Source organism: Dasypus novemcinctus, chromosome 15 (assembly GCF_030445035.2).
Source record: "Dasypus novemcinctus isolate mDasNov1 chromosome 15, mDasNov1.1.hap2, whole genome shotgun sequence".
In the NCBI taxonomy this organism is placed as follows: Eukaryota; Metazoa; Chordata; class Mammalia; order Cingulata; family Dasypodidae; genus Dasypus; species Dasypus novemcinctus.
In genome coordinates, this window is record NC_080687.1 from 19,169,072 (window position 1) to 19,197,008 (window position 27,937).

The following is a 27,937-nucleotide window of genomic DNA, read 5'->3' on the forward strand; positions in this document are numbered from 1 at the left end:
GGGTTGGAGGGTGAAGCTTGGGGGAGGTGGGGTGGGTAACCTGGTATTCCACACAGAGAGAATAAGTTAATTCAAATATGAATGAATATGTGAGAAACTTAATTGGGAACTGTAGATAGGTCAAAATGGCCAAAAAAATAATAATGTGGAGATAATGGGAAACGACAAGTGTAAAGTATTCTGGGTTATGAAAGACCTCATATAACCTACAGAGATAGTTGGTTCTTATCCTAAAAGCAATTGGAAGTTGCCAAATAATTTAGATCAGAGTGGTTGCCAGGTTAGATGTGTTAAACAAAATCATTCTGGTGGCAGTGTAAATAAAGGATGAATTGGAGGGATGCAAGATTATTTGGGCTGGGAAAAAACCCACAATACTGGTTCTGCTCCTCCTTGCATTCATCTTCCACACATCTGGTTGCATCTAATTGCATTGCTTTGTGCTCATAACCAAAATAAAAATGGCTAAAAGAGATACGCTGCTGGGCAGCGCAACCTGACATCACTATCAATATATTTCTGCAAGAGAATAACTGGGAGATAGTTATGGGCAGTATAAACATGACATATATCGGGAAGCAGACTTGGCCCAATGGATAGGGTGTCTACCTACCACATGGGAGGTCTGTGGTTCAAACCCCGGGCCTCCTTGACCTGTGTGGAGCTGGCCCATGTGCAGTGCTGATGCGTGCAAGGAGTGCCCTGCCACGCAGGGGTGTCCCCCGCGTAGGAGAGCCCCATGCGCAAGGAGTGCACCCCGTAAGGAGAGCCGCCCAGAGCCAAAGAAAGTGCAGCCTACCCAAGAATGGCGCCACACACGTGGAGAGCAACAAAAAGAAACACAGATTCCCGGTGCTACTGATAAGGATAGAAGCAGTCACAGAAGAACACAGTGAATGGACACAGAGCAGACAACTGGAGCAGACTACTGGGGCGGGGGGGAGGGGGGAGGAGGGAAGAGAAATAAAAAAAATAAAAATAAAAAGACATATATCTTCATCGTGGCCCAATTATTTCTGTATAAGACCATAAAAATGTCTATTAGTGATTTTCAAAAACCATATTCAAAAGCTCACTGAATCCGTTTAATTCTAACAGGAGACTGAGAAAATACTTTTAGGAACAAAAGAGAGTGATAATCTCAGTAATGACCCTTCAGCAAGCACAGTTTTCAGATAAAGTACATGTAGTGTCGTAGCCTCCAATTTTTAAACAAAATTAACCTCGAAGTTTAATTTGGCTCACTGCTTCTGACTTTTGAGGTCAAAGGTAACATTTGAAATGCAGACAATAACATTGCACTGTAATCAGGGCTGTCCTATTTCAAAAGAAAATGTGCTGGTAAGTCAAACTGGGACACTTAAGTATTTATAATATAATACTTGTACTGTACATGATTCTGATCATGTGGAATTCTATCAAAGAAGACTAAACAAATAAAACATTCAAATATTCTTTAATGTGTCTAGTTTGAAAGTCAAAGTTGAAACAGGAAGAACCATTTCCTGCCATTACGACAAAGATTTTATAAACAGAAAAAATGTTAGAAAAAGTATACATAATTTGACAATGGATTTAAAATGTTGCCTTTGTCCTGACTACTGATTTTAATATATTTTTATAATCACCATCACCATTGAGCTAATGTTTCATTTCAAACCTATTTGCTATAACAATTTTTTAAAAAGTGTTCTGTACCGTAGCTATGTGAAAGCCCTGGTTTAAAAAGTGTGTGTTTTCTGATGTAGCTCTCATTTAAATAACTATTAACGGAATCTTTTATTTCAGGCTTCTATTTCAACATCATAAAATAAATGTAAAAGATCTTTGACAGGATAGTCAGGCTAGAAAATTCCATCATAATCTTTTTCAGAAAGATGTATTTGAACTTGCAAAGTCATGGTAAGTCAATTTCTAGGGATGCATCTTGTTTCATTAAGGTTAAAGACGACATAAGGACATTTACCTGAATATGAGAACATGGTGGAATTTCTGGGAAAGAAAGGATGAGGGACTTCTCCAAAGGGCTTAAGAAGTTGAAGAATCTTGATTTGAACTGATGGAACAATGCTGGTGTGTACTGTGTGAGTGTGAGTGTGTGTGTGTGCGCGCACGCGCGCTGGGAGGGGTGCCAGGGAAGGTTGACAAAAGGAAAGACGACAGTTGGCAAACAGAGGAAATGTTAAGATCTCTAATGTTGGAAACTGAGGCATAGTGGTCTCGCAAAGAGAGACGTGCTGTTTCCATGGCTACGCTTACAACGTAAGGAATGCGGTAATTAAGAGTTCCCAGCAAACAGGATGTAGCTGTTAAAGGCTGAAAGAAAAGATGAGCACCTACCTTTTGTAGTAAATAGAACACTTAGCCTTAGTACCTTAAGATTTTTTGAGTTCCTTAGTAAAGCTAATAGTTAACGCGTGCTTGTCCTGGGGTAGACTGGGGTATTTAAAGAGCCCCTTGTAAACAATCAAGTTGTCTGATGAGTCTCTACTCGCAGACCCCATGATCCCTGCTCCCTCTTTCTTTCTCTTTCTTTCATTCTCCTTTTTCTCTTTCATTCCCGTTACCCTTTGGGCCCAAATCTCCAACACTCTAAACTCAATTCCACAAAATGACGTTTTACATTTTTTAATGTATGTTTTTTTTAAAAAACCCAGGAAAGAATTCATGAACAAAATTAAGATGGTGAAATTGATTTAAAGGTAGTACTCATTACATGTCATATATAATGTGTATGACACTATATGTCATATATAACATATATAATGTATTTTTTTTTTACCCAGGAAAGAATTCATGAACAAAATTAAGATCGTGAAATTGATTTAAAGGTAGTACTCACTATATGTCGAGCAGCAAACACACCATCCACTATGGCACAACAAGCTGCCGCCACCATGCCAAAGCTGATAAACACGATTGCTGCTACCAACTGAAGGAAGACAAGGGAAGGGCTCTAAGTTCTCAAATAGTTTCAGCAAAATCCTTTTTCAAATACAAACCAATTCAAAGTTCCAACTCAGTATTAGATTTTGCTCTCATAGAATGTTTTCTTCTTCACCACTAACTTTTGTCCTCAGTGAGTCCAGGATAGACCCAATCCTAGGCCAGATTTCACCCTGTGCAAAGTAATTTTTGTTGTTTTTATCTCACAAAATATAAATGAATACATTCTGGGTGTGAGGCAAACAATAAAGAAGAAATTTTTAAACCTGCTCTCACGCCTTCTCACAGTCTCCTTCTCAGAAGTAACACCTGACAGCAGTTTGTTTACAATTACAACTATATTTGTATTCATTTAACATGCACACAGTGTGTGTTTACTTACAAGTATTTTTACATTAATGGAACCATATTTTATGTACTGTTATACAATCAGTTTTCTCCCTTAATGATTAGTCCGAGAGCTCATTCCATTTGAGGGCAACTAGAAGTAGAAAAGTTTATCGCAGAATAGTTTATCATTATTTAACCATTTCACTATTGATAGGTATTTAAATTGTTTTCAATTTCTATTAGAAACTCTGTCACAAAGACCCTAAATATGTCCTGTATAAAAATTATGTATGAGCATTTATATAGGGTAGATTCCTAGAACACATCTGAACCCAATATTTCTATATAGGACATACTTAGGTTCTTTGCATGTTGAAACAGTGAGAGAATACAGTTTTGCCTTATATAAAAGCTTTACCAGTTTTTACTCCCACCAACAGTATAATGCCCACATCCTAACATCCTGAACGACACTTCATATTATTAATCTTGTTAAGTTTTGCCAATCTAATGAACAGGGGGAAAAAAGTCTCATTTTCATTTTCTGAAGATTATTGAGCTTAAGTACCTTTTCTCATATTTATTGGCAATTTCTTTTTAATTTTTTAAACTTTCTTTTTTTTTTAAAGATTTAGTTATTTATTTATTTATTTATTTCTCTCCCCTTGCCTCCCACCCCCTGCCCCAGTAGTCTGTTCTCAGTGTCTATTTGCTGCATCATCTTCTTTGTCCGCTTCTGTTGTCGTCAGAAGCACGGGAATCTGTGTTTCTTTTTGTTGCCTCATCTTGTTGTGTCAGCTCTCCGTGTGGGCGGCGCCATTCCTGGGCAGGCTGCACTTTCTTTCGCACTGGGTGGCTCTCCTTACAGGGCGCACTCCTTGAGCGTGGGGCTCCCCTACGTGGGGGACGCCCCTGCATGGCAGGGCACTCCCTGCGTGCATCAGCACTGCGCATGGGCCAGCTCCACACGGGTCAAGGAGGCCCGGGGTTCAAACCACGGACCTCCCATGTGGCAGACAGATGCCCTAACCACTGGGCCAAGTCTGCTTCCCAAATTTTTAAACTTTTAAATTTCAGACTTACCAAATAAAATTTTAAAAATCATACAAAGAATTCCTGCATATCCTTCCCTCCGATTCCCCAAATGTTACTTTTTAACAAAACTACAACAAATAACCCCTTTCCTTATTTGTAACTCCTTTCTCCAACAGTGAGAAATCTGGCTCTCCAGTTGAGCATCTGCCTCCCACATGAAAGGTCCTGGGTTTGGTTCCCAGTGCCTCCTGAAAAAAAAAAACCCTGCAAGCAAAATGAAGGAGAAAACCAACTTGGGGAAGCCAATATGGCTCCGTGATTGCATGCCGGCTTCCCACATATGAGGCCCCAGGTTCAAATCCCTGTACCTCAAAAAAAAAAAATCTACCTCTCATTATCTACATTTTAAAAATTAATTAACTGATTGATTGATTTGCTCAGTGTGCTAGAATACAAATAAAGTAATTTTGGAATCGGTAACCCATATTCTGGGAAAAAATTAAAAATCTCTACTAAGAGGAATCCAATATTTGTGTGTAGCTCTTTTTGTCTTTACTCTTAGAGTAGATAGTCAAAATACTGTTTTCAAAAGTTACTTACATTAGTTCTTTCCCCTACCCTTTCCATGTGGTTATGGTACCTATTTGTAATGTGGTTAGGATAATTGATTTCCACATTGCCTTCCCTTTTTAAAATTATTTCTTTTTTAACATGAATCTAAAAGTCAGATACTATACTATCTAATAGGGTCTGTACTCAGAGGCATATCTCCTTCCAGTCCTTCTACCCCAATTCCATTCTCCCATGTTTTCCACCCCATTCCCTCCTACTCCCTGTTCTTCTTTCATTTTGCTTTTTTTGCTTAATGGTGTAGACTGGAAATCATTACCCGTTCATCGTCTTCCCTTAGTCTTTCACATAGTTACAGAGAACTTCATTGTGTGGGCGTGCCATCGTTTATTCACCCCTTCTCCTCTGTAGAGGCATTTATGTTGTTCCCAATATTTTGCCATCACAAACAACGCTGCAATGACTAACCCCATGCATACAGAGTTTCGTACTGGTAGATGTGTATTTTCAGGGCAGCCTCCTAAAACTGGGGTTTCTGAGTCAAATGATAAGTATTAAATATATATGTAGCTTTGTTATTGTAAAATTTACCTCCAAAATTACATTAAGTCCCTTTGCTCACCAATGTATGAGAGTTTATTTTCTCACAGCCATGCCTACAGAATGTGTTGCATACTCTTTAATTTTCACCAGTCTGATGATGAGAATGGTATCTCAGTGAATTTTTATTTGCATTTCTCTAATTATGAGGTGAATATCATTTTATATGTTTAAAGACTATTCTTTTAATACTTTTTATATGTTATCTGTTTATGTTTTTTCCCCCACTTCCATTTTTCTATTGGGCTTTTGGTCCCTCAATTATGTCCCTAATTTGTAGGAGATACATACACACATACATGTGCATATACATGTACGCACCCATTACATCCTTTATTTGCGACATAAATTGCAACTTGACTCTCCCAATTTGTCAGTAATCTTGTGATTGTGTTTATGGTATTTATTTGCTAAGCAATTAATTTTGTTATTTGCAGTCATGTTTATCAAACTTTTCTTTTGTTGCCTCTGTATTCTACCAGACTTGGAAAGTTTTCCCCACAAGAGGTAAAGAGGAAATTTACCATATTTTCTTTTTGTATTTATTTGGTTTCTTTCTTTCTTTTTTTTTTTTTTACATTTAGATCTCTAGTCTGTTTGTGTATGGTATAAGTTATGGATCTAATTTTATCTTTTTTCCAAATGACTACCCAGTTGTTCCAACTCCATTTATTGAAAAGTCCATTTTTGCCCCTATGATTTGACATGCCACACTTCTATTAAATTTCCATAAGTTTTTGGATCTATTTTTTTTTTAAAGATTTATTTCTTTATCTTTCCCCCACCCCCCGTTGTCTGCTCTCTGTGTCCATTCACTGTGTGTTCTTCTGTGACCACTTCTACTCTTATCAGTGGCACTGGGAATCTATGTTTTTTTTTGTTGCATCATCTTGTTGTGTCAGCTCTCCGTGTGTGCAGCGCCATTCCTGGGCAGGCTGCACTTTCTTTCGCGCTGGGCAGCTCTCCTTACAGGGCACACTTCTTGTGCATGGGGCTCCCCTACGCGGGGGACACCCCTGCGTGGCAGGGCACTCCTTGCGCGCATCAGCACTGCGCATGGGCCTGTTCCACACGGGGCAAGGAGGCCCAGGGTTTGAACCGCAGACCTCCCATGTGTTAGGCGGACGCCCTATCTGTTGAGCCAAGTCCACTTCCCTGGATCTCTTATTCAACTCGCTCTGTTCTAATGGTTTGTCTGTTTATACTTCAGTGCCACGGTATTTTAATTTTAGAGGTTTTTATAATATGTTTTAATGTGTAATAGGACTAATCTCTTCCATTTTCCAAGTGTTTTCCTAGTATTCTTACATTTTTTCCATATGAATTTTAATATCAACTTGTTTCAGTTTCATTAAAAAAGTATCCTTTTAATTAAGGTTCAGTTTAAATGCATACACTTGGACAGAAAAGACATCTTTATGAGACTGAATCTGCTATCTAAGAACAAGGGAAGGCTTTCCATATGTTCGAATCTACTTTTGTGTCTTTCAGGATATTTTTAAGGTTTTCCTCATATGGGTTTTACATATTTTTTGTTAAGTTTATTCCTAATATTTAATCATCTTTCTTGCAATGGTTAGCAGGGTTTTCTCTACCATTATGTTCTCTAACTCACTACTGTTTATATATGTGAAAGCTATGGATTTCCATATGTTGATTTATATCCTTTCCATTTCCCTAAAGTCTTAGGAGCATCCTCTGAAAAGGGAGGAGTCATGGCAAGAACACTCTGGATGCCTTCCTTTTGCCACAGGAGTCTCAGAAAACCATGGGGCAAGGACATGGGATTGATAAGTGGCATAAAAATCACCCACTCAAAATTCTGAGCCTCATCCTTAGAAGTTCTACAAGACCCCAGAATTTGCATTTTTAGCAAGCACTCAAAGGCCACTTTAGGAACCCCTGAGAGTGATTGCTGAATGCAAGTCAACACCATCATAAAAATAAGATCCAATGGCATGGCAATAGTGAGACAGGAAATGAAGATCTTAAAAATCCTAAGAATATAATAATCACACAACACAGATCCAATCATTTATTTCTTTCCAGGATTGTCCCTCCCACTAAACTGCAAGCTCCTGACAGACAGCATTCCTTTCTGTATAACCAGAGCCTGGCACACAGTAGATACAAAGAAATAGCAACAGGGGTAACAACTACATTTTGGAGCACCTCCTAATACTAGATGCGGAAAGCACTGAACATACACTATCTTAAATCACAACTACATGAGTTCGTTCATTCACTCAAATAAATGAATGAATGAACAGATGAACCAATCAACCAGCCAAGTAAAACTGGGTTCCACTCTAAATCTTGAGGGGTCTCTATTCCACCCTCCCCCCCACCATGGACTTCTCAAGGATAGGGAATGTTTCATTCTCTTCTTTGTAGCCTCCAATCTTTGCCCCATGCTGGCGAGAGTGCATGGGCACTCATAAACATCAACTGAAAACTTTATTCAATTTTATAACCCACTTGGTTTCCATCCCAACAGAGATTTTTTTAGTTCACCAGGTCTGTAAAAAAGGTCCCAGTGACAAATAGAATTTTTCTCAATAGAAGAAAAAGTCTGCAGATTCAATAGCCTCTTCTGAAAATCACTTGGCATGGAAGAAGCCTGAACCCACTCAGTCTAGACCTTCTCAAGCCATAACATCCAATTACAAAGAGCACCCATCGGGGGTTACAAAATCTGGGTCTGGAAAGTATTGATCAGAATATGACCTTGGGCTGTCTTTCCTGTTTCACACATGGTAGACTTATTGATGACTTAAACAATTTAAAAATCCTAAGCTGCATATCAACCCATTCTTTATAATCTATGCACCTTTGCAGCTACCAAATTGGTACATTTCTGCAGGCTCTAAAAGTTGTCAAATTGGATTCTCAGGGTAAAACTGCTGTTTCCAGCAGGTCCCACTTGCGGTGACAGACAGGGTCAAAGCAGAAACAAGCCACCAGGTATGAGTAGGGGACAACCATCTGTCCTTCCTCCTCCTCCTCCTTCTGAATCCCATGTCACAAACCTGCCCAGGGACCTCCTCAAAACCCATGGAAGCCCGCCCTGCAGGCTCACCTACTTCTGCAGCAAAGGCCATATGCAAAGAAAAGTGAAACTTCTCTGAAAAGACTGTTTAGCATCCTCACCGTTTTAAAAATGTTTCAGCAGAGGACAATCTGTAAATCAATGGTTTCCTAACTGTGCCAATGATGAATAACAAATGACTACAGTTAGAATGCTTGCATTAAACATAAATGAGTAAGGCAGCAGAGCTGGGTGTATACCGTATGCAGGTAAAGTCAGTTGAAATGAATTCATGATAGGATGATATTTCCCAGAGGGCCTAGTCCCAAACTCACCCCCATGTCTGTTTTGCACTCTTCTACTATGTTATATGTTTACAAGTCCTAAAATTGACAGTGTCCTTCCCTGAGTTACAAAAAAAACTGTTCTTTAACACTTTGGCCTATTCATTTCTTCTAAAGCAACTCTTTGGCCATATTAACAGAGAAGATTTTATAAGATAAGATACATATCTTTCTTTCTTTCTTTCTTTCTTTCTTTCTTTCTTTCTCTTTCTTTCTTTCTTTCTCTTTCTTTCTTTCTTTCTTTCTTTCTTTCTTTCTTTCTTTCTTTCTTTCTTTCTTTCTTTCTTTCTTTCTTTCTTTCTTTCTTTCTTTCTTTCTTTCTTTCTTATTTTTATTGATTTTGTAAAAATATTACATTAAAAAAAAATATGAGGTCCCATTCAACCCCACCACCCCCACCCCACCACTCCCCCCCCCCAGCAACATTCACTCCCATCATCATGACACATCCATTGCATTTGGTAAGTAGATCTCTGGGCATCTCTGCACCTCATGGTCAATGGTCCATATCATGGCCCATACTCTCCTCCATTCCATCCAGTGGGCCCTGGGAGGATTTACAATGTCCGGTGATTGCCCCTGAAGCACCATCCAGGGCAACTCCAAGTCCCAAAAGCGCCTCCACATCTCGTCTCTTCCTGCCATTCCCCATACCCATTAGCCACCATGTTCACTTTTCCCACTCCAATGCCACCTTTTCTCTGCGGACATTGGATTGGTTGTGTCCGTTGCACCTCTATGTCAAGAGGAGGCTCAGATTCCACATGGATGCTGGATGCAATCCTCCCACTTTCAGTTGTAAGCACTCTAGGCTCCATGGTGTGGTGGTTGTCCTTCTTCAACTCCATCTTAGCTGAGTGAGGTGAGTCCAATAAATCCGATTGTAGGAGCTGGAGTCTGTTGAGGCTCAGGGCCTGGCTATCATATTGTCAGTCCAGAGATTCAAATCCCCTAAATATAGGTTTGGGAGGGGAGGCAGGTCTGAACAATGTATAAAGATTTAGGATGAAATGTTGGCTGATTTGATGCCCTTGAACTTTGAGTTCCTGTTTTGACACAAACTCCCAGTGGCTAGTTAAGGGAAGAAAAATAGGATATCAGTGCAGAGACCCTCAAAACTCTAAGTGGTGGAGTGCTCGGTGGTTGAGCGCCTGCCTCCCAAATATGAGGTCCTGGGTGTAATTACCAGTACTCCTAAGAAAAAACAAACAAAACAAAACAAACAAAACCCAACACTAAATGGTGGTCAGATTGGTTATTCAAAACACCTGTATGTTTTCTCCCCTGTGAAACTACAGCATAGTAAAATGATTACTATGCATAGAGGTAAGCAAAAATATTTTGTAGAAGCTATACCTCCCTGAACTTTTCTATATTTGTATTACTTTTATAAAAATAGATAAAACATGAATTAAAGATTCAGAAGACAATTGTTTTAGATTAGTGGTGCTATTTCTGAAGGGTAATAACAGTCTATCTAATCTGGTTGTCATGAAGCCTTCTTTTTGACCTCCCTGCAATTCTTAGATTTGTTCTTTTTCCTCACTTAGCTCATGCCCCTAAAGATGAAAAATAAAACCCCATGGTACATTCTTCTCTTAGGTATCATCCCGGCATCACGAGGCTGTACCATCCTCATTTTAGCATCAGCTTTGAGAGAACAACGGATTTCTATTGCTTCTGTTGAAAATGCTTCTGTTATTAAATGCAGGGTCCCTCAACCAAACCCAGCCAGAGGAGGCGTAGATCATTGCCTAGGACACAGTTCATAGCTATTTGCTTAAGAGCACCCAGCATTTTTCCTTGGGCGGAATTCCCAGCCCAAGAGGCCAACAAGAAAGAAACAAAGATGAAATACAACCACCTTAAAGTTTCCCAAGCCCTTTCATGCTGACTCTCTCCTCTAATCCTCATAACAATTAGCCCATAATTATCCCCATTTTAGAGATGAGTCAACTGAGCGGAGATCAGTCACTGACTTTCCCAGCCAGGTTCCATGCGTGGGAAAGGGGGATCCTGACCCAGAACTCCCGACTCCAGCCTCGCAGGCCGGGCAAGCACCAGGCAGTATGAGCGGGGGGCCACACAGAGGCCACAGCTCCAATCCCGGGAGTTCAGAGGGCAGCCTCCTTCCTCTACCCAGGTCTCCTCCAAAAGCCACACGATCTCAGGGAGGGAGGAAGACTTGCCAAAGACAAAAGCAATGGAAAGAACACCTACTCCTCCAGCAAGTATTTCCTGAGCACCTCTGATGTCCCAGGCCCTGTGCTAGGCTCTGGGGAATCCAATGATGCACTAACTTGAGTATGTAAGCATTTTGTTTTGTTTTTTAGTTACAAACTGAATGAAAAGGCAAAGAAGGACTTGGGGTCTTTACCCTCTTTCTGCTGCAGATATTAATAGGTGATCCTGCCTGCAAACAGGAAAGGTGTGGTAGTTTGAGGCTTCTATGGACCCTAGAGAATCATGTCCTTAGAGCCAATCCACTCCTGTGGTGTGAACCTTTTGTGGGCAGGACCTTTGATTAGATCACCCAGTAGGGCATGGCTCGGGTGTGCCTTAATGGTCTTGCTGGAATCCTCTATAGACAAGATGAATATGCAGAGAAAGATAGAAACCCATGGAAGCAGAGAGAGAAAACCCACAGAGGAGCAGACAGGAGCCCGGAAGCTGAAACCAAATTCCAGAAGAGACCAGCAGATGCCACCACGTGCCTTGATGTGAGAGTGGAGCCCAGCGTCGCAACCAGTCTTTGGGGAGAAAGCATTGCCTGATGAGGCCTTCATTTGGACGTTTTCCACAGCCTCCAAACTGTAAGTTTACAACCTAGTAAATCCCCATTACAAAAGCCAATCCATTTCTGGTATACTACATTTTGGCAGCCTAGCAGACTTTTTTTTTAGGAAGTACTGGGAATCGAACCCAGGACCTCGTACACGAGAAGCAGGTGCTCAATAACTTGAGCTACATCCACTCCTGACAAATGGCCTTTTGATTGTGCCACTCCCTCTTCCAGGCCCAGCTTCCCCTGTCCTTGCCAAGTCTAATTCATCCCCCAGCACCACCTCTGACATGGGGCAGAAGCTATCACCATACTCAAATTTAAAGAAAAAGTCAAAAACTACCAGCAGCCCTCAGGGCCCAGCGAGGCCTGTTCCACTAACCCCTGCAGAGCCCCGGCCCCAGGGCTCACTAGGGCTGGGGCTACCTCTCCCCCTCTTCTGAAGGGGAGGTCTGCCGGGCCCAGCGCAGGAGCACGTGGCTGGTGTGTGCCCACAGCCCAGGGCAGCCAGTCACAAAGTGTTGCCAGTGGCCTGATTCACTTCCAGACGTAGAGCTGACAGCTCACGGAAACCCTGTTGTGTCTCTCACCACACACGGGTGAACCAGGGCCCCCATTAGGGACCTGCTGGGCCCAGGTGTGTTCATCTTGAAATACCCTCCTAACCACTCAAGGAAATTTGCACTCCGTGGCCGTGCGACTCTAACCCAGCGGAGAGGCCTGCCTGCGGTCCTGACTGGCTGAGGGAGGCCCACAGTTTGCCTCCATCTGGTTTCGTTCAAAATGCCACAGCAAAGCATAAACTTTCACGGGATCCTTTAAAACCTGCAGGGGCTGCACTCCATTGCCTAGGTTTTATAAACACGTTTTGATTGTGTTTTGCCCCGTCTGTCCCCACCACTGAACTGCCCTCGTCACCGTTCAGCTGGCGCTGCCGGCTGCCCTTCCTCCCGCCGCCCCTGACAAAGTGAAACTCGGGGCTCTGACGACTGTATACACAATCTTGCCTGAGAACCTTCTTGGTCTAAATGATAGCACTGGTGAAGACCTCGGAAAGTGTCTCCTCTAACTCTTTGGATACATTTGGGTTGGAAATGGAGAACTGAGCCAGTCAGAAAACTCTTGGCAGAACCAGACAGGAGAGCTACCTCTTTGGGAAGACATTTGGATTTCCATTTGGTTTTGTGTCACAGTTCCTGCTTTTCTTTCCAGGCACTGTTATCTCTTCTTCAAGATACATTTTTCATAATATAATCAGCTTAACGACAGCCAGCCAGGAGAATATACTCAGCGTGAACCCAGTCAGTTCTCTAAAGAATACCATCTAAATCATTCTCCATACTGTGTGAGGACTGCCAAGAGCTATAGCAGTTGCAACTAGAAACAGCCTCTGTTACTAGAACAACTATAGAAGGCTCGAAATTAAGCTTGTGAGTAAACCTGGGGCCAGTCTTCTGACAGGCCCGGGTGGCCTGGTTCTCCTGTTATTGATCTGTGAGGAGCATCCACCTTCTCAGGCCAGTTCCCCCTCTCCTCAACATCCTGACAGTGCCCAGGTGTCTTTCTGTGTCCTCCCCCAGCCCCTAAATCATGCCCCTCAGGCAGGCCTCGTTGCTCAGCATGTTGGGGTGTCGCCTGTGCATGTGTCTAAGCTCCCCTACTAAAACAGAAGCAACTTGAGATCAGAAGCCCCGTGTGATCTTTTTGTATCCACCCCTGGCACCAAGTGCCTAAACCAGTTCTTGGCACATAATTGTTATTGGAAAAAAAAAAAAAGATGGATGATAATTAATCCATACACAGAAAAAAAATCTCAGGAGGAAACAAGTGCCCTTTAAGCAATAGTGACAGCTGCGTCTGTTATTGTTGGAGGCAGTTAAAATTACTTTGAGATGGAGTCAGTCGTTTCATTTACCTGTGAAAACACTGTGTAGACCTGCCTTTCCTACTAGACATTCAGGCTCCAGTGACATCATTCTCTGCACAGTGGCAGCAAAAACAGACGTGTTTGTAGCTTTCCATCAGAAAAGTCCCAAGATACGTCCTAAACATGAAGGGATTTGGATGCATTCGGACAACTGATTAGAGTTTCCAAATTTGTGCCATAGGGTCATGGTTTATGTAGCAGCAAAAACAAAAGTTCCAGGTATTCGTTTCAAACAGAACAGTTGTGTGACCATGTAGCTGCAGGAATAAAGATCCAGGATATTTGTGGTTCTCTATAAATTCTCTCCATATTGAGAAAATCAATCTAATTAATGCATCCTAGGATCAGTAAGTGAAAGTTTCAGATGGGCAAATGGCAGGTCAATGTCAGGAGGAGTAGAGCTTTCTCATGCTCACCAACCTATCAACACCAGTTCATTGAGCCGGGCACTGCAAGAGAGCATCTCTCCCATAGGAGCTCCAGTCTACGGAAAAGAAAGAGCCAAGGCCAGGCTGCCTCAAAGCAGCTGGGCCAAGGGAATGAATATCTTTGCACACTGGTACCAACATGTCTGTAGTATACCGACATCTGTAATGGGCCGAGCACACCAAATCCTGGCACCAGGGTGACGGCACGCTGCGTTGGGAAGTGCCAGTTGAGTGCACCTGATCCCTTTTCTGGGTTTTCGCTACCTGGGCCTACCTCCTGGAATGGCTGCCCTTGTGCTATCCAGGATTGCCTCAAACAGGGGAAGGAAAGCTGGGATTCTAGCATCTCAGAGGAAAGAAGCATGTCCAGAGACAGGGGAGGGTGAAGGTGTGCCTGAGGGTGCTGCTAGTCGGCCTGCACCCCACCATGAGCGCGTGAAATGGAGACTGGTCCCTCGGGGGTTAAATAACTCACCCACTATCACCCGTCCTGTGAGCAATGGGGCAGGGAATCAGGCTCTACCTTTTGGGGACTCAGCTATGTTGGCATTTGGAAGAACAATAAAAGACAGTTTCCAACCAGCAGTAGCAAGACTTTTTAAATGATCAGAGCTGTTTAGTCAGTTTCCTAAGCAGTGGAAAGAAATTCGTACAGGCTTCAGAACTTAGGCGTCTAAAAACTGGAACTTCTTATTCCTATAACTAAACTTCACCTGTCACAAAGCCCCGGTCTAACTGATGGCGGAGAAGGTGTGCGATGTTGGGTTTCCAACTCACTCCTTCCACCCCCAGCTACCCCTGCCTTTCTCTCTGAAACTGACTGAACTTCTGGGGGGCTTAGTGGTAGCTTCTTGGAGCCAGAGTGTGTGTGTGTGTGTGTGTGTTTGGGGGAGAACGAGGGCCAGCCACCCACATCCGAGTGAAATCCGAGTGTGCTTTTACTCTGGAAGTTGGCAAGGTGCCTTATGATGACCTTTTAGAGCCTTCTGGCCCTTTCAGATCTCAGAAGAAGGTGCCATCTCTACCCTGCCCTAATCGCAGAACTATCCTCCCTGGGTTTCAGGTCCCCACCTAACTCAGCCCTGGGTGTGGAAAGACCACCTTAGCTTCTGTAGAAGGACAGTTAAGGGACTACCCCCAAAAGACGGATGAAATTCCCATGACGTCAAAACCCTAAGCTGAAGAATTAAGCAGGAGGGTGGAGAGAAAGATCACCAAGGCCCCTCCTCACAACCCTCAGCAGACCTGAAAAAACAGGTCATCTCTAGACCAAACAGAGGCCCAACAGCCTGACGCTCTCTGGAGATCTTTTTTAGTATAGAAGGTGATTCTTATTGGTCCCTTTGGTTCCTCGGGGGCAGTGGATTTTAAACGATGTTCCACTAAGACTCCACTGTGCGTGTGTAGGTGTGTGCAGGTGTGTGTGGGTGTGTGTGCACACATGCATGCATACTGGGGGAGGATTCAGGGCCCCTTCTCCGCTTCGACTTAAGCTAGCCTGGATAAGATTTTCTTTGAAGGAAAGAAAAAATCAGCAGTTAAAATATTTTAGGCCCTTAACTTTTCCATCCCTGATCTTATGGGACAATACCAGAAGCCATTTCTAATTATTAGATTCACTTTTGATATTCCGTCCCTTAAAACGAAGAGTGTGAAGTATTTACAGATGAAAGGAAAGATACAGGATTTGCTTCAGAATAATACGGCAAGGCAAAACTCTTAGAAGAAACCATAGTAGCAAATCTTTTTAGATATGACACCAAAAGTGCACTCAGCAAAAGAAACAATAGATATATTTGATTTCATTAAAATTAAAAACTTTTGTACAAAGGAAATTACCAAGAAAATGAAAGGACAGCCTATAGAACGGGAGAAAAAAGTTGCAAACAACATAGAGGATAAGGGTTTAATATCCAAGATATATAAAGAATTTCCATAATGCAACAAAAAAAGGCAAAAAAAAAAAAAAAACCTATTAAAAAATGGACAAAGGACTTGAGTAGACATTTCTCCAAAGAAGACATACAAGTGAACAAAAAACACATGAAAGGATGTTCAACATCATTAGCTATTACGGAAGTGAAAATCAAAACCACAATGAGATTGCCACTTCATACCAACAAGAATGGCTACTATTTTTAAAAAAGTAAAATTACAAATGTTGGGGAGGATGTGAAGAATTTAGAACTCCAGTGTATGTTGGTGGGAATGTAAAATGGTGCAGCCACTCTGGAAAGTTTATGGTGCTTTCTCAAAAAGTTATAGAATTACCATTTGACTTGGCAAAGCCCCTGCTAGGTGTATACCCAGAGAGAGTGAAGACAGGACTGCAAATAGATACTTGTACACTAATGGTTATAGCAGTATTAGTCACAAAAGTCAAAAGTTGGTTACACCCTAAGTACCCATCAACAAATGACTAGATAAATAAAACGTGGTACTACACACAATGGAATATTATTCAGCCATAAGAAAAAAAAAAAGAGGTTCTAGACAAGCTGCAACATGGAAGAGCCCTGCAAACATTATGCTCAGTGAAATAAGCAAGATACATCAGGACAAAAATCATGATATCATTTATAACAGATGACTAAAAATAGCAAATTTACAGAGATAGAAAGCAAATTAGAGTTATGGGGGATGGGAAAAGAGGAGAAGAGAGAGTGTTTATTTAAATAAATAAATTGTAAAAGGGTGAGAATTAAAAAAACAAAAAACAAAAAACAAGCTTGGGGGAAACAGATGTGGCTTAAGCAGTTGGGCTCCTATTTATCATATAGGAGGTCGAGGGTTTGATGCCCAGGGCCTCCTGGCGAAGGCAAGCTGGCCCACACAGGAATGCCACCCTGCGCAGGAGTGCCGCTGAGGCGGAGAGCTGGTGCAGCAAGATGACGCAACAAGAGACACAGAGCAGAGGCAATAAGAGACACAGCAGAACAGGGACCTGAAGTGGGGCAAGAGAACAACCACCTCTCTCCCACTCCGGAAGGTCCCAGGATCGGTTCCTGGAGCCACCTAAAGAGTATACAAACAAACACAGAAGAACACACAGAGAATGGACACCGAGAGCAGATGACTGGGGCGGGGGGTCGGGGGAAGAGAAATAAATAAAATCTTTAATTAAAACAAAACAAAACAAAAAACAGGCTTAGGGCAAATTCTGTTGGCCTGGGCAGAAAGAATCGTGCTCTTGTTACAACTAAAACTTTTGCGCTGAATTTTCAAAAACTGAAAGCCTATCTCCTTTTTTCCTATAAAATATAATAATTTATATCTATTTATGATTAGGATCAGGAAGACAACAGTAGCATCTTATAAACAATTTCAAAGACAGTGGAAAAATATAGAATCATTGGTGTGCGTTAATTTTACTGGCAAGGTCAAATTTAGATTTTGGCTGTTCAGGACTGGCCAATTGGATTTGACACTAAAAAAAAAGTACTCTGTTTAAACAATTTGTGAATTTGATGAAAGTGAATAAACAGATATATATTTTACATTTTCATTCAAATGAATAATAAAAACTAACCCACAAGCATCACACGCTTTATCTCAAGCCCTATTCTACATATTATATACCAAAAGAAAAAAAAAAGGTAGAACAAAACAAATCCTGTTTAAAGGTATTTGAAGTAACCCAGAGGTTAGGGAATAGAGAATTCTGTGCACATGTCCTATTCCCTATGTGATTTTTATCTGGAAGAGAATGTAAAACCTCTAGAACAAAATTCAACATAGTGATTGCTTAAGAATAAAATTAATGTTAGGTGCCTATCCTCAAAATGTATTTTAGAGCGCCAAATATTAACTTATTAAATTTCTGTCCATGCTTCAATATTTGTTCCTCCATTGTAACAAATGCAGCATACTCGTGTAAGATATTATTAGTAGGGGAAAGTGTGAGGGGGGGAGGGGGCTGGGTATATGGGAATCCCCTATATTTTCAATGTAACTGTTCTGTAACCTACTTATTTAAAAATAAAGTTAAAAAATATTTTAAAAATAAAATAAATTAAACATTTCTGTACAAATAGACATGCTTATCATATAACCAATACCTACTGCTTTTGGAGTCTACAGGCAATAAGTAATAGAAATATTTCCAAGGAACTACTTTGAGTGAATAAGTAACAGATTTATTTTGGAAATAAAATCATTTTTAGCTGACATTTTCTCAGCATGCTATGTCTCCTTTTGAACACTTTAAATGTGCTGATGAATCTATGAGCTTATATACAGTATATAATAATGGCTACTATTTTCTGATACTTTTTATATGCATTAACTCAAATACTTCCAATTAGCCTCCAAATGAAGAAACTGAGGTTCAAAACAGTTACATCTCCCAAAGTTACAAAGCTATTAAATGGTGGCCTGGGTTCAGCTATCATAAATATTCAATTAACATTTGACAGTGACCTCTATGTTTATCATGCAAAGTTAGCATGAAAGAATGCTTTTCCCTGGAAAAGCAGATATGAGACAGTATCGGCATCACAACCACCCCAGGCGGAGGGTTGGGGTCTGAGGAAGTCGGGTGGGCCCGCCTGTCCCAGGGTCCAGGGGATGCCAGTTTGGGAGCTGGACCCCACACTGCACTGACATTTGCTGTTGCTTCTGGATTTGTATCTTCCCGCTCCGATGCCTACATTTCTTCTATCAAAGCCATCAAAATAGGCCCCCAAGGACCAGATTAGGTCCAAACCACCCATAAATGGGCTTCGCTGCAGTCCAGCCCAGCACAGGCTGCAGACCCAGTTTCACAGCACAACTTCTGCTTCTTTTTCACATGGAAAAGTACATCAGGAGAGATTTCGGCCAAAAGATGCCAAGAACAGCCCTCTTGGGCAGGACTGCTCGCCTCGGCTCTTCCAGAAGGCACGCCAGCAACCCCGAGGATGCAGGACGGAAGCGTCCAGTCAAAGCACATCAGCTGCAGAACTCTGGCGTTGACGGGATTCCCGCCAAGTGCCCGCCTCAAGATCACGCAGGCGGGGCTGTGTGGTGGAGGACACGCTTCAGTGTGACCAGAGCCTCAGCTGATGTGAAGCCAAATGCCATGGAGTACAAAGGCAGCACAACCACGGAGCCCTGCAACTGAATGCAAGCAGGCTTCCTGAAAGAGGTGGCATTTGAACTGGGTCTTCCAGGAACTTGCCTGGAGAAAGGGGATGGGCTTGTCCCAGTCAAAGAGGGCATATGTGCAAAGATGCCAAGCCTGCCAGTTGGCTGTGCCAGAGGAAAGTGAGAAGCAGGGTGGATGGGGAAAGTCCAGCATGATTTGGTGTAATAATTTGGAGATGAGGTAGAAACGGTTACTGTTACTCAACAACATCCCTTCTAAATGCTGTTTTTACAATTCATTACTGGCTGCTGCGGTGAATGGGAGAAAGTTGACTCTTTTTTCTTCTATAAGTATTCCCAAATCAGTGAATTGACAAAAGAGATTCCAAATTGAACTGATGACTAGACACCAGGTGTTTTAATCTGATCCATGTCAAACCAATATTCCTTGAGTGCCTACCCTTCCACACCTGCCACGTCCAGATTTCCATTCTATAAAGACAACATGGGGACTTCCGGCAAGATGGTGGCTGAGTGAGCTTGCCTTGCCGTCTCTCCTGGTAAGAGGCAGCTGGGCACCGCTGGAGGTTCTCCGGGACCAGGCTTTTTCAGGATTTTTTCAGGGCAGGAAGTGTCTGGACATCGATTTGGTGGGAAGGTAACGGAAAGGACTGGTCTATAAGATATAAATTGGGACTTTTCAGGAGGGGGAGGCAAAATGGCGGCTGAGTGAACTTCCTGGTTACTAGCTCCTGGGGGGAATTGGCTGGGAGGCGTCGGAGACTCTTTGGGACCGGCTGTTTCGGGATTTTTCCTGGTCCGGAGGTGTCTGGACATCGATTTGGAGGGAAGGTAACAGAGAGGATCCATCTGTGAAATATACACGGAGATCCCAGCTACGTGTGGAGGATTCCCTCCTTGGGTAGGCGGAGCCGAGGCAGCTAGCACCGCGCGGAGCCCCGGCGGGCGGCGGCCAGGGTAGCCGAGTCCGGCCGAGCCCGGCTGAGCCGCGGCGGGCGGGGGGGCGGAGCCCGGCTGAGCTCAGCCGAGCCCAGCCGCGCCGCGCCGCGAGCGGGAGAGCCGAGCCGCGCTGCGCCGCGCCGGGCGGCGGGCGGGAAAGCCGGGCCCGGCCGAGCCCAGCCGAGCCCAGCCAAGCCGCGCCGGGCGGCGGGCGGGGGACCGGAGCCCAGCTGAGCCCAGCCAAGCCTGGCGGCAGGGTTTCTGTTCTTTGGTTTTTTATTTTTTTTAATTTTTTGTTGTTGTTGTTGTTCTTGTTGTTCTTTTTTTTTTTTTTTTTTCCAATCCTCTCATCCTCTCTTTCTTGTCCCCAATATTCTTCTTATACTATTTTACCTTAACAATACAATAGGTCCTACAGGAAATACCTCACATTTGCTGGGTTTCCTCACCCTCCACTGCCTCATTTCTCTGTGAATAGATTTAGCCTATCTACACTATCCCCTTTCCCCTACAACTTGATATCCTCCACCATCTGCTATCTCTCCTATATTCCATCTCCCTTTCTTTGATCCACAAAGTGTCTAACTCTTAATTTCTAATACCTTTGTTTAGTTTTCCATCTGGTATTCGTCCCTGAAACTATTACCTCTCTTTTCTCTTTCCCTCTCTCACGAAAAAAATAGCCTCTTAGTACGTACCACATTCCTCCCATATTCAGTCGTCTACCTCATTATAGGTACTTTGCTACTACTATAACTCTACACAATTTACATGATCTAACCTCCATCCTCCCAGAACTCATATTGTTGCTTTGTAAACATATATCACCAATACTACTTCACACTTTTTCCTTCCTTACACAATTGACTTTCCCCACCACTAATACTTTCCTTTAAAGTGAGCTTAACTAGCAATAAGAAATTGGAATAAGAAGAACAAAGTGACAAAGAGAAGATATAACACTTACGCAAAAACAACACCTAATTAATCTCCAAGATTAGACAAAGAAGCTAAGGAACTGATTAAACCCGTCAAGAAAAAATGTTGACAAGACAGCAACAAAAATCTACAAACCAAACCAGTAATCAGGAAAACATGGCTGAATCCAATCAACAAACTGAAAATCAGGAAGGGGGGCAGGACTTCGCACAAGCAATGAAAGATCTCAGAACATTTATCACCGACAAATTTGATGAAGTAATGAAAGAGGTTAACAGCGTGAAGACAACACTTGGAGGGGAAATTGCAGACATGCGCAAAAAAATAACAGATATGATGGAAATGAACACCACAATTCAAGAAATCAAAAATACACTTGCAGCAAATTACAGCAGACTAGAAGAGGCAGAGCAGAGAATTAGTGATGTGGAAGACAGTGCATTGGAAATCAAACAGATAGTAGAAGTGGTCAATAAAAAGGTAGAAAAAATCCAGATAGGACTTAGGGACCTGAATGATAACGCAAAACGCTCAAACATACGTATTATAGGCATTCCAGAAGGAGAAGAGAAGGGAAAGGGGTCAGAAGGAGTGTTGCAGGAAATAATGAATGAAAACTTCCCAAATCTACTGAAAGAGACAGATGTACATATCCAAGAAGCACAGCGCACTCCACTGGTCATAAACCCCAACAGGCCCACCCCAAGACATATACTTGTCAAATTATCCAATGCTCAAGACAAAGAAAAAATTCTAAAAGCAGCAAGAGAAAAGAAAACCATCACATACAAGGGAATCTCCATAAGATTAAGTGCTGATTTCTCATCTGAAACGATGGAGGCAAGAAGGCAGTGGTATGATATAGTCAAGGTACTAAAGGAAAAAAATTTCCAACCAAGAATACTCTATCCAGCTAAACTAGCATTCAAAAATGATGGAGAGTTCAAAATATTCACAGATAAACAGAAACTGAAAGAGTATATCAACAAGAAACCTCCCCTTCAAGAAATTCTTAAGGGAATTCTGCAGGAAGAAAGGAAAAAACAGGACAGTCAGAGATGGAGGAGAGTGTAAAAGCAACAAGAAAGACAAAAATAGAAGGGGAAAACAAATTAATACAAACAAAATATAACAAACACAAATCCAACCAAAATATGGCTACCATAAATAACGCTCTAAACGTAATAACACTGAATGTCAACGGATTAAACTCACCTATCAAAAGATTCAGACTGGGACACTGGATAAGGAAATACAACCCATCTATATGCTGTCTACAAGAGACACATCTTAGACCCAGAGACTCATGGAGATTGAAAGTGAATGGCTGGAAAACAATCATACAAGCAAACAACAACCAAAAAAAGGCAGGAGTAGCTATATTAATATCAGACAAAATAGACTTTAAATGCGAAACAATTGTGAGAGACAAAGAAGGATACTATATTTTAGTGAAAGGGACAATTTGTCAAGAAGATCGAACAATCATAAATATTTATGCTCCTAACAAGGGCGCCTCTAAATATGTGAGGCAAACGCTGGAAAAACTAAGTGAAAGAATAGATGCATCTACAATTATAGTGGGGGATTTTAATACACCACTATCAACTCTGGACAGAACATCTCAAAAGAGAATCACTAAAGAAACAAAACATTTGAACAGTATATTAGAAGAGCTGGATCTAATAGACATATATAGATCATTACACCCAAACACAGCAGGATATACATTTTTCTCAAACGCACATGGAACATTCTCCAAGATTGACCATATGCTAGGCCACAAAGAAAGGCTTAATGAATTCAGAAAGATCGAAATCATACAAAACAATATCTCTGACCACAGTGGAGTCAAGCTAGAAATTTGCAAGGGACAGAGACCCAGACTTCACACGACAATCTGGAAATTAAACAGCACACTCTTAGAAAAACAGTGGGTCAAAGAGGAAATCTCAAAAGAAATCAATGACTACCTTGAAACAAATGATAATGATAACACAACATACCAAAATTTATGGGATGCAGCAAAAGCGGTACTGAGAGGGAAATTTATAGCCATAAATTCATATATCAAAAAAGAAGAAAGAGCAGAAATTGAAGAATTAACTGCACATTTGAAGGAATTAGAAAAACAACAACAAAGTAACCCAACAGGAAGAAGAAGGAAGGAAATCACAAAGATAAGAGCAGAACTAAATGAAATAGAAAATAAGAAAGCACTTGAAAAAATAAACAAGACCAAGAGCTGGTTTTTTGAGAAGATCAACAAAATTGACAAACCTTTAGCGAGACTAACAAAGAAAAAAAGAGAAAAGATGCAAATACACAAAATAAGAAATGAGAAAGGTGAAATCACCACTGACCCCACAGAAATAAAGACTATCATAAGAGGATACTTTGAAAAACTATATTCCAACAAAAATGACAATTTAGAGGAAATGGACAAATTCCTAGAAATACATAAGCAGCCCATACTGACGAAAGAAGAAATTGATGATCTTAACAAACCAATCACAAGCAAAGAGATAGAATCAGTCATTAAAAATCTCCCAACTAAGAAGAGCCCAGGGCCAGACGGCTTCACAGGTGAATTCTACAAAACATTCCGGAAAGAACTAACACCAATCCTGTTGAAACTATTCCAAAAAATCGAAACAGAAGGAACACTGCCTAATTCCTTCTATGATGCCAACATTACCCTAGTACCAAAGCCAAACAAAGACACCACAAGAAAGGAAAATTACAGACCAATTTCTCTAATGAACCTAGACGCAAAAATACTTAACAAAATACTTGCTAATCGTATTCAACAACACATTAAACGAATTATACACCATGACCAAGTGGGATTTATTCCAGGTATGCAAGGATGGTTCAACATAAGAAAATCAATCAATGTAATACACCATATAAACAGATTGAGAGAAAAAAACCACATGATTATATCTATAGATGCAGAAAAGGCATTTGACAAAATACAGCACCCCTTCCTGATAAAAACACTCCAAAAGATCGGAATACAAGGAAACTTTTTGAACATGATAAAGAGTATATATGAAAAACCTAAAGCCAACATTGTTTACAATGGCGAAATCCTGAAATCCTTCCCTCTAAACTCAGGAACAAGACAAGGATGCCCATTGTCTCCGCTCCTATTTAACATTGTCTTGGAAGTACTGGCTCGAGCACTGAGACAAGAACCAGATATAAAAGGCATTCAAATTGGAAGGGAAGAAGTCAAAATTTCATTATTTGCAGATGACATGATCCTATATATAGAAAACCCTGAGAGATCTACAACAAAGCTCCTAGAACTCATAAATGAGTTTAGCAAAGTCGCAGGTTATAAGATCAATGCGCAAAAATCAGTAGCATTTCTATACACCAATAATGAGCAAGATCAGGAGGAAATCAAGAAACAAATACCATTCACAATAGTAAATAAAAAAATCAAATACTTAGGAATAAATTTAACTAAAGAGGTAAAAAAACTTATACATCGAGAACTATACAAGATTGTTCAAGGAAATCAAAGAAGACCTAAATAAATGGAAGAATATTCCCTGTTCATGGATAGGAAGACTGAATATTATTAAGATGTCTATCCTACCAAAACTGATCTACACATTCAATGCAATCCCAATAAAAATCAACACAGCCTTCTTTAAGGAACTAGAAAAACTAACTATGAAATTTATCTGGAATAAAAAGAGGCCCCGAATAGCCAAAGACATATTGAAAAAGAAAAACGAAATAGGAGGAATCACACTTCCTGACTTCAAAACATACTACAAAGCTACAGTAGTGAAAACAGCATGGTACTGGCATAAGGAGAGACACACAGACCAATGGAATCGAATTGAAAGTTCAGATATAGAACCTCATGTATATAGCCATATAATATTCGATAAAGCCACCAAACCCTCTCAACTGGGAGAGAATGGCCTATTCAACAAATGGTGCCTGGAGAACTGGATAGCCATATGTAGAAGAATGAAAGAGGATTACCATCTCACACCTTATACAAAGATCAACTCAAGATGGATCAAAGACCTAAATATAAGAGCCAAGACCATAAAGACCTTAGAAAGCAGTGTAGGGAAACATCTACAGGACCTTGTAATAGGAAATGGCTTCATGAATATCACACCAAAAGCACGAGCAGCAAAAGAACAAATAGATAAATGGGACTACCTCAAAATTAAAGCCTTCTGCACCTCAAAGGAGTTTGTCAAGAAAGTAAAAAGAGAACCCACACAATGGGAGAAAATATTTGGCAACCATATATCTGATAAGAGACTTATAACTTGCATATATAAAGAACTCATAGATCTCAAAAACAAAAAGATAAACAACCCATTTAAAAAATGGGAAAAAGATTTAAACAGACACTTCTCCAAAGAAGAAATACAAATGGCTAAAAAGCACATGAAAAAATGCTCCAAATCCCTAGCTATCAGGGAAATGCAAATCAAAACTACAATGAGATACCATCTTACTCCCATAAGATTGGCAGCCATGAAAAAAACAGTAGAATACAAATGCTGGAGAGGATGTGAAGAAAGGGGAACACTCATCCATTGCTGGTGGGAATGCAGAAGGATCCAACCATTCTGGAGGACAGTTTGGCGGTTTCTCAAAAAATTATCCATAGATTTGCCATATGACCCAGCAATACCACTGCTGGGTATATACCCATCAGATCTGAAAACAAGGACACAAACCGATATATGTACACCAATGTTCATAGCAGCATTGTTCACCATCGCCAAAAGTTGGAATCAATCCAAAAGTCCATCAACAGATGAGTGGATCAATAAAATGTGGTATATACACACAATGGAATACTACTCAGCTGTAAGAACCAATACACTACAATCACACGTGATAACATGGATGAACCTTGAGAATCTTATGTTGAGTGAAGCAACCCAGGCATTGAAGGACAAATACTATATGACCTCAATGATATGAAATAAGTTAACTGCCTCAGAGAGCTAGAGTCTGGAAAAGTGGCTTACTGGAAATCAGGGGGTGGAGGAAGGATGTGAGTTAATGTCTGTAGGGGTGGAATCTGTGATGAGCTGGGGGTAAGTATGAGCACAAAGAAGGGACAAAATGGGGGCAAGGGGTTACCTTCGGGTGGGGTTTTCTGGGTTTGAGGGGGGCTGGGGATGGGAAGAGGGGTAATATGGTCCAAGAAATAGGTGGGAGGGAGGGGCAACATATGAACATGGGAGAGTGTCAGAAGTTCATTGAGAACTAAATGTTGAGTAAAATGTATCAAAGTATAAGTAGGAGGGTTACCTGGTTAGGACGCTCAGGGGGTATGGTCTGATGCGTGACGGACTCCGGAGGGAATAGCTGAAGGCTCATTTTGCCAAGGTGGGTTCTACCATTGGGTGGGGTGGACCCATATCCTGGGGAAGACTAATGCCGATGAATAGAGAGAACTGTATCTCTCGTGAGAAAGGACGGCTCCCAGGGCATTAGATTGGCAGGCGTTGTGGGCCCTAAGGGGAGGGGAAAATGGACGTGCAATGGATGGAACAAAGGTAAATAAGGGGGCAAAAGAGGAGCTATGTGAGAGTACACGAGGATGGATATAAAACAGCTAATATTACACCAAAAACATATAGGGGACGACAGACTAATAATGAAAACCATAAGACAAAACATAGGATAACTAAAAAATTTAGAAAACTATACAACCTAAAGTATGGACCACATAGTAAGCACAAATGTTACTTTGTTTGAAAACTATAGTTTCGGAATCTGTACATCAGTTTCAGGAAATATGATATGAATAAGTTAAAAGATTATTGCTGTGGAAGGGAAAAGGTTTTATGGTGGATCTGGGGAAATACTGTATATTGTATATATGAATTTTGGTGATCTAAGACTCTTCTGAAGCTGACATTATGTTGGGATTCACTTTACGGAAAGTTTTGGATCACAGAGTGGTTCAACAATGGCAGCGGAGGAATACTGATATGGGATGTTATTGACAGGATATATATGGTTGACAGGGAGTTATACAGGGCATATGCCCAGGGTATATGGTAATGTCTATATATACTCATAGTGGAAACAATTAAAAACAACAGCTGGGGGGGTACTGGGCTCCTGGCCGGGGGGTCACTGTTGTGGGCCCTGGGAGAGCAGCGGCAATCCTCCAGGTGCAACGGCAAAAACCAGGAAGGAAGGAGGGCCCAACAGTGGGCTCTTGATACTAATGGCTACACTTTTGAGCCTATGCACCTGCAATAAGAACAAGGCCTAGAGTAGCATTGTGCCTGGGGGTTTCCTCCTGACAGCCTTCATGTTACTCAAATGTGGCCACTCTCACAGCCAAACTCAGCGTGTAGATGTGATGCATTCCCCCCAGCGTGGGACACGACACCCGGGGATGAGCCTCCCTGGCACCGAGGGATCACTACCACATACCAGCTGAAGAAGCAACTAGAAAATGACCTTGAATTAAAGATTCAATGTGGAACAGCAGAATATACCTATCTACATATAATAACATGACTTCGGGAAGCGGTTTGACCTAATGTAAGGGGGAAATGGAAAGGAGAAATGAGATTATAAGGCTGTGAGTCTCTAAAAAAGAGTCTGGAGGTTGTCAGAAGGAATACCCCTATGTACAACTGAACAGAGTCTAAGAGACAGATAAGGTAGATACAACCCCAGGTACTGGTTCTTTTGAGGGATAAAGAGACCCACGGGTTCTATGGTCATGGCAGAAGGGGTTCACTGCCATGACAGATGGCCCTTCTTTGGAGCTGGTGTTTCTGCGTGATGGAAATGGACTCAGAGGGGATCTCTTTTCACAAGACTTGCATGCTACTTTATTGGAATTGTAGTTGGTGCTGGGTTTAAGATATATGTAGGGGATTTGAATCTCTGGACTGATAATATGACACCCAGGCCCAGAGCCTCAACAGACTTCAGCTCCTACACTTTGACTTATTGGACTTA

The 27,937-nt window shown here is 41.5% G+C and overlaps 1 protein-coding gene across 1 annotated transcript in view; it reads right to left on the reverse strand.

Moving 5' to 3' along the window:
* The window catches only part of TMEM255B (transmembrane protein 255B), a 99,454-nt gene that overhangs the window by 44,009 nt on the left and 27,508 nt on the right, over window positions 1-27,937 (reverse strand). Inside the window, exon 4 of the mRNA XM_071208119.1 lies at window positions 2,843-2,932. Coding sequence (XP_071064220.1) covers window positions 2,843-2,932 — 90 coding nt within the window. The remainder of the gene's footprint in view (window positions 1-2,842; window positions 2,933-27,937) is intronic.